The sequence below is a fragment of the Misgurnus anguillicaudatus genome, chromosome 24 (genome assembly GCF_027580225.2).
Source record: "Misgurnus anguillicaudatus chromosome 24, ASM2758022v2, whole genome shotgun sequence".
NCBI lineage: Eukaryota > Metazoa > Chordata > Actinopteri > Cypriniformes > Cobitidae > Misgurnus > Misgurnus anguillicaudatus.
The window spans coordinates 30,268,428-30,276,177 of record NC_073360.2 but is presented as its reverse complement, the minus strand read 5'-3'; the positions used below and the strand labels follow the sequence as shown (position 1 = coordinate 30,276,177).

The following is a 7,750-nucleotide window of genomic DNA, read 5'->3' as shown; positions in this document are numbered from 1 at the left end:
ATTATTAAGATTTAATTAATTTGTAGTGAAATCCCAACTTTTATCGCAGACCTTTGTATACGGTATATCTGAGCACAGTTTAACACATCTATATGAGATGTCACCTGTGAAGACATGTCGCCTTTGTTTAGGGGGCAAATCTGAGCTGCAGGATTTGCTTTCATTTTTCTTGGAGAAACATGTATTAAAGAAGTCTCCTGTGAATTTTCTTTCCTATAGGATTGTACAGCAAACAGAAACAAAGGATACAAATGCAAGACAGAGGTGACCCACGCACACATAGAGAGGGATTTGTCCATCTGATCCCGAGGGTTGCTATTAGTTTGTAATGAGGATGAGAGAGGAGAGCAGCTCCAGGGTGAGCCGCAGTGGAAAACCATCACCAGTGGATGATGTCAGAGGAATCGCGACCACCGATTGGAGTGGAGATTCCCGGCGAGTGCCTATAAAACGGGGAAAGACAACAGCAGGATCTAGCAAAGGCAGAGAACGTGAGAAATTCCAGGAACTGCAGAGTGTCCATCTGTCCGTCCCGTGTGACTGAAACTAAATCAGATTAAGGGTAAGAAAACTTGGAGAGAGAGAGAGAGAGCAAGTTCTACCTGCATGTTCCTACAGAACTGTATGCATGTGTTTGGGTGGTAAGGTGACCCGGCAGGTGTCGGGGATGTGTTTTTGAAGGTTGATTGGGGTCACAAAAATGAACTCAAGCAAAGGTTTTGTATAAGTACACGACTATATGCTGGTTTCTGGATTGCATGTTTAAGTTTTGGAAACATCCTCTCGCATGGTTGCAATAGTGACACAGAGGTGTGAAATCATGTCTGATATCAGAGAAGTGTTGAGAGCGTGTCTTTAAACGTGTGTTTGTGAGGGTGTCCAGTGAAGTGTACGTGGGCAATGGGAGATGGTCGGGGTTGTTTATTTTTGGGGACGGAAAATGCTAAAGTTAGCCCATGTTGCTGGACAATGCATTTCCCCAGTCGTGGGGCAGGAGAGAAACTCCTCGGCGCTCGGACCTGAAGTACCAGATATAGATACAAACACACTTGATCAAATGACTGATGTGAAAAGTTCAAAGAAAGCTCGCCAGAACCACAGAGTTCAATGCAATTTTTGATTTATGTAGCGTTTTTCAGTTTGATTGATTTACAGAAAATTCATTTTACAACTAACAGTAGACATAAGGTAAAGGAATACAAATAAGAAAAAATAAATGAGTGAAGATAGTTATAAAATACATTGTTTTAAAGAGAATGATTAGATGTTTAGATGTTAATTTGATAAACGTGATAAGAAGTTGATTTTAAAGAAGTTTTAAAGAAACTTTTAACTCCTAACTGCCTGAAAAGGGCAAAAATGCCTAAAAAGGACACAAATTGTATCTTAAAATGGTTTACATCATTCAAATCACAAGAATTTCGGCTATCGGAAGATATGTGAGATATTTAGATTTTTGTTTTTTAGTTGTTGTATTAAGTTTTCTGTCAAATAATGCAGTGTCCCTACCAATGTACACTGGAATTTTAAGGGGGTTAAAGAGTTTAATAATGAGCTTTAAAGGAAGAAATTACAACAATATTATATATTTGCTACAAATATTACATGTATTTAAAACTTACAGTATTGTATTTTCTATTTATTATTATTTAAAATAAGAAAATTTTTATTATTTTGCTTTTGCCATTCATTTATAAAAGCTCAGTGGTGATTGCATTATTTATTATTTTTTCATAGCATACCGTAAATTCTATGCATTTCATAATTTTCCTGTTTTCTATAATTTTTTCATCATAATTGTACTGTTTGTCAAAAAATGTATTTAATGTTAAGCTTTGGAACAATGCCAAAGATGTAAAACGAAATTTACTGCAAACTGATGCCATTCACCTTATGTAACTGAACTTAAGTTAAAGTCCTAATATCCTTAACTAATAGATATTTTACTAGCCACTGAATAAATAGCATTTATTTTATTAATATATTTCTTATATCATTTAAGCTGAATTTTATTCGATTAAATAAATATAAACTAAAGCATCACGTCATTATTGCTGGTGCCCTGTAATTCAACAAATCCGCCAGCAGATGGCAGTCAAAATATAGGACTAACCTTTATATGCATAAAATTAAAACAAATCGAGTGTGAAATTAACCTTAAAGCAGGTGCCTATGTGTATAATATAATTACTTTAAATTCTATTTAAAAAGACAATACTGTTAAATATTTTCGTATAGGAAAAGTGAATCAAATGTACAGTCATACCTTAAGGATGTGTTTTTTGTGCGGTTGAGAGTGTGTTTTGGGGACACACAGGTAGGGGTGCAGGTCAGAGTGTGTGTTTGGGCTGAGTTCATGTGTTTGTGTTGAGGGTGTGTGTGTTAAAAGCATTCTCACGACTGCCGGACCGCCCAGTCAGAGTGTATTTTCACAGATGGAGTCTGAATGAATATAAACACCACCCTGTATCACAGTAATTCAACACGGTGCTGAAGCTGATGTGTGTGTGTGCTTGACTGATAATACACTAACTGTACAATTTACTTGAAAAGGGTGTGACTTTATAATTTACTTGTCTAGTAGCTGCACATGAATAAATGAACAAAAACAACATGCCCTATTACCTTTACGCATTTGGCAGATGCTTTATCCAAAGCAGCTTACAGTGCATGCATGATATACATTTTTATCAGTGTGTGTTCAGTGGGGTTCGAACTAATAACCTGTGTGCTGCTAACGTAATGCTCTACCAGTTGAGCGTAGAAAAACCTTGTACCTGTAAGTAGGTATTCATGTTTTTGTGTTGCATTCTGGTCAATAATGATTTTGCTTGCATTGTAGATGTTGGGCTGTGGATGTGTGCTGCTCTCAGGTCTGTTAACACTGACCTTGTTCCACTGCAGTACTGAAAGTCTTCATATACCCCAGGAAAGACCAGAGGTGAGTCCAGGTTACAGATAGTAAGGGGACAGACATACAGAACATATACAGTACACACATATTGTAAGGAATGGATCACTAAATGGGCTTTAAATGATGTGTACAAATACATATAAATACATATGACCTTGATGAGATTAAGTGGTACAAATGAATGCACAGAGCATTCAGGTGCGTGCTCTATTAATGTGGGGATCAGAGGGACCATGGACAGTTTTATGTGGTCCTGTCTGTGAAATCCACTAAGGAAGTCAGTCATTCATTTCACATTGATTTCAATCTTTGACATCAATGTTATTTTCCACCGAATGTTCTTTACATTATATAGGATGATTTTAGAAAACAGTAAATGAGTTTTCACAGACTGGGTCACTTATTTCATATTTCTTATGAAGATGAGTTACCTGTCTGTCCATCATACAGGGTCACCTGATGTATATCACTCCTTTCGTCTCTCCATCTGAAAATAGAAGGAACATACCTTAGCACTTTGTCTTAAATCAAAATTACTTTGCATTTCATTCTTACCATTATGATAATCAAATATTCATTCTTTTTTATAAAACAACACAAATGGTATTGTCAAACTACCATAAATATGCATCAAAAGAAGTCCATGTTAGTGAGGTGCTTCTTTGATGGCCAGATTTAAAATAAATTGTAAATATGATGTGGGCCAAACTTCTACCCCTATTTTTAACTTTTATATATTTTTTACTTATATATATATAAAATTTGTTTTATTATGTTATTACTTATGTTGTTGTTTTTTACTTTTTGTTATAGATAATAAAAAAAATATGCACACTTCTTGTATGCAAATATCTTATATTAATAAAAACTCCTATTTTCTTTTTTAATATTTTAAAAACAATTGCAGTTTAACATTGCAGGAACCAAATTTAAATAGTTCTTAGTAACTTCAAACATTGCACAAAAAGTGCAAGTGTAAATAATCAAGACATGTAGAGCTCTTAAACTTTGTTTATAACTGTTTAACGTTCATAAATTGTTACATTTCAAGTATTCACAACATATAGTCAGTCTTTTTCTAAAATGATGACTAAATGACTAAAATTGCACTTCATGTTTTGTTTATTTAATATTTTAAAGATATGTAAGGCTAAACCGCCTTTCAATTGTACACTATATCCAGACCCGACAGTCGGAGTTCGCCCCCTAGTGGCAGTCGTAATGAAATTTCAGTTTAATTACAAATCCGTGTCAAGAGGCTTATATATTTACTAATTTACTTATCAGTAATCAATCGTTTTCAAAGGATTCAAGCGTTACTGATAAAGTTAAACAAAAAAGGATTAATAAGTTTCACCTTGCACACAGTGTTTCGATTGAAAGACACTGAAATACATCACTTCTGGTCGGCGTGTCACGCGGTTTAGTTTAGTTTATTTTTTATGCATCAAAGCACAAATTGGGTCCAATAATTACGCACCCGCAGATGGTTGGCATCCCACGCAGCCCATTTCTGATTATCTTTCCAGTTTTTCGGCCGTTATTTTTCATGTACAGTAGAAAGGTAAAAGTAATTATGCTAATTTTAAATCAGACAAAAGACCACCGGCAGGCCGGATAAAGATGATTGGAGGGCCGCATTTGGCCTGCATACATAAACGTTTTATATGAGAAACTAGGCCTATATGAGTTATTCAATTCATTATTTAAGTCAGTATAAAGTCATTTCAAAGAATATTTCTAAGCACATTATAAATGTTAGAAATGTATTGCTAAAATACGTTGTAAAGTTACACCGTTAAACAGTATTTCCACATTTCCGTGTTCAGGATTATTTGGGAATTATTATAGAAGAACAGGATTAAGATTATTATAGAAGAACATTTTCCTGAAAGGCATTTTGTGAAACTTATGAAAATCACAAAAAATGCTGGCGGGCAACTTTAAAAAAAAAAAAGGCTGGCGGGGAATGAGTTAAATCAGGTTTTATAAAATTGTTCTACTAGGGACATTTTTTTTTCTAAAAAATCTAAACAGAATATATCAATATTTAACTTAACACGTATTTCCACCTCTTTCTGGTATAGTATGTGGGAACATCTGGTGTGGAAGAGCGTCGTGTCCAGCGAGGTCAACCTGAGCAGAAGACCCCAGGAACCGTAAACGCAAAACTGCTCCTGTTCGACCAGCTGGTCCGGCTGGAAAACGATGTGATTGAGACCAAGAGAAAACGCAGTTTTCCCGGATCCAACACACCACTTGACCGGCTGTCCATCAGCACCATGGATCCCAAGAGCAACAAGCAGAGGTACACTAGAACGAGACATAAAGATATACATCAAGATAAATGTTTTGACATTGATATACACATACTCATCCAAAAAGACTTGAGCATTGGCAAAAAAAGTTAGACTTGAATTCCCAGAAATTTTACAACTGAAGATGAACCATACATTTGATGCACAGTTTTTATTGGCCGCAGTCTGTCACGCACAGCTTGGTAGCATTGTATGTGCGTGTTTGTGAGTCTCTAAGTTCACTAAGTGCAAATTAATGTTTTGTCTGTAGCCCACAGTTAAAGTTACTTACATTACCAGGGTGGAGTCACAGTGATGTGGATTGCGGTTTTGTCTGACATAACAAGCGTCCGATACCGATTTACGGTCAGGAACGGTCCAACTGTGATGACTGGAGCGTTAGACTTCCAGTCAATGATCAAAATGGGTCTCATTTCATCTCCGTGAATGATTTGATCTCCCCTGCTGGACAAAACACACTGTGGAACTCAGCATGGCCCGAGGCTCTTACAAAGTTCATATCGAAATGATCTCTAGCATTCGATAACATCAGGATAGAAGCCAGAAACAACAGTATGAGCACTATGTCATGCATTATCAAATCTTAACACTTCGACTGTCATGGGTCCAGATAAACAAGCTCAGGAACCGCCATGTGACTTTCCATTGAAACTTAATAAACATTGTCTGCTTTGAACCCTGTGTTAGGTTTTGTAACCCTAAGAATCGAACCTATGACCTTTGCGTTGCTAACACAGGGAAAGGAAACTGGCATTTTTGTCAATTTCGTAAACATAAACATACAATTTTTTGTAAATTGTAATTTTAACAAATGCTGGGTTATTTTCCTACGTTGGGTCAAAAACCAACTCGCTGGGTGGTTTCAGCCCAAAATGCTGGGTTGTTTTAACCCATGGGTCAAATATAAACATTTGCTAGGTTAATTTAACCCAACGGCTGGGTTCGTCCATTTTTGACCCAACATTTGGTTGAAAATAACCCAGCGCTTTTTTTAAGTATAACAAACATAAAGGGAAATGAATATGTTTGAGTTCATGAATATGAAATAACCCAAAATCAATCAAAACTTTTGTGGTTATCCCTACAGGAAGGTTGAGTTGCCACGACGACGAGTTAGCGTTCCAATCGACCGGATCGGAGTCGGACGTCTTCCCAGCAGCCGAGGATAGACTCCGCCTCTGACCACGCCCTTACAAACAGGTTGGTAAGATGAGTGACCAGTGTTTCGGAGGGGTATTGTGTTTATTGTTAGTAAAGCTGTTTTAAATGTAATTAGTACATCTATGTTATCTTTGTTTACAGATGGGGGATGTCGCAGGTAGAAGATATGCATGATAAAGCACACCAGCTATCACAAATCACTAACCATTGAACACAGGCTGCCGCAAAATTATCTTACTCGGTGATTACTTTAACTTTCAACCCTTTGACCACACGATGTCTGTTTTTACTCCTAATCATTTAATTTTTCCATTTAAACTTTATTTATCCATTGAAGTGATGTGTCCGTTCTACGTCCTTTATGATGTAATCAGAGCCATTTGCCAACCAGAGCAGAATCTGCTTATAGCTTTTATTGCACATGTCTTTATTTACTCTCGCTTTGCTGTAATGTACTGTATTGTTGTTTTCTGACTTTGACTGGAGGTTGAACATGTTCAGTTCAGCTTTGACAATAAAACCGATAAAATGTTTAACTTTTCTAAATGTTTCAACTGATTTTTTTATTAAAAATAAAACATCAAGTTTATTTAATGAAGTTCGGAGCATGCTGATGAGATCCAACAAATCAGCGCGAAGAGGTGCCTATAAATAGCCGTCCCTCACCTCTGTCCCATGACAGTTTTTTGAAGCATCCCTCCTCCTCCCCATCACCTCACTCTTAACTAGTTTCATCCATCCCAGTTATAGAGGGGGGAGTACTCTGGGTTTGGGTTAAAATTCTCCTTTCGGACAGCATGCCAAATATGCTCTCTCATATTCCCTATCGATTAATTGTGAAGAAAAGTAGCCGATCCACCATTGCAAACAAAGTTTAGAACAAACAATAAAAAAACAAAGAACACGAATCAAACATTCTGGTGACAAATGCTCCAGAGCATTTATAGAGTTTATGTAACACCAATTTAATCTTTATGTAAGATATACACATTTTTTGTACTGCTAAACAAAAAATTTTATTGTTTGCCTCAATAAAGTGTGTAAATAAAACATACAGTTGTTAAATTAAAACTTTTTTCTACTTGTTGTTTTTAAAAGCTTAATAAAATGAATCAATAATTATCGCTATTGAGTAATGATATAACACGTTATATCGATGATAAACATTTTAGCTCTATCGAACAGGTTCACAAACAACAACCTAAAAAACGAATAATAAAAGTTAGGGTATAGCAGATGAAAACAACAACAGTTTTTATTTATTTTCATATTTATTTATTTCAAATTACATCCATTACAACTCTTACGCATATTTTATGAAATGTATTTTTTTTTGTGGTTTTTATAAAACATGTTT

At 35.8% G+C, this 7,750-nt stretch overlaps 1 protein-coding gene across 2 annotated transcripts; it reads left to right on the top strand.

Annotated features, from left to right (window-relative positions):
* Window positions 1-202: 202 nt before the first annotated feature.
* ostn (osteocrin) lies at window positions 203-6,939 on the top strand. 2 transcript variants are annotated; one of them, XM_055197098.2, is made up of 5 exons: window positions 203-562; window positions 2,843-2,941; window positions 5,002-5,222; window positions 6,320-6,436; window positions 6,535-6,939. In XM_055197098.2, exons 2-4 carry the CDS (start codon window positions 2,843-2,845, stop codon window positions 6,399-6,401), a joined length of 402 nt encoding a protein of 133 aa, XP_055053073.1. In that variant the 5' UTR covers window positions 203-562; the 3' UTR covers window positions 6,402-6,436; window positions 6,535-6,939. The 2 variants fall into 2 exon arrangements, with proteins under 2 accessions (XP_055053073.1, XP_055053072.1); XM_055197097.2 differs by having other exon boundaries at window positions 204-562; window positions 6,320-6,432.
* Window positions 6,940-7,750: the final 811 nt, after the last annotated feature.

What these genes read in the sequence shown, in the direction of transcription:
- ostn (XM_055197098.2), top strand. Translation starts at nt 2,843, where the DNA reads ATGTTGGGCTGTGGATGTGTGCTGCTCTCAGGTCTGTTAACACTGACC. An exon ending in TACCCCAGGAAAGACCAGAG is followed by an intron (nt 2,942 to 5,001) that starts GTGAGTCCAGGT and finishes TTTCTGGTATAG; the next exon opens with TATGTGGGAACATCTGGTGT. An exon ending in CCCAAGAGCAACAAGCAGAG is followed by an intron (nt 5,223 to 6,319) that starts GTACACTAGAAC and finishes TTATCCCTACAG; the next exon opens with GAAGGTTGAGTTGCCACGAC.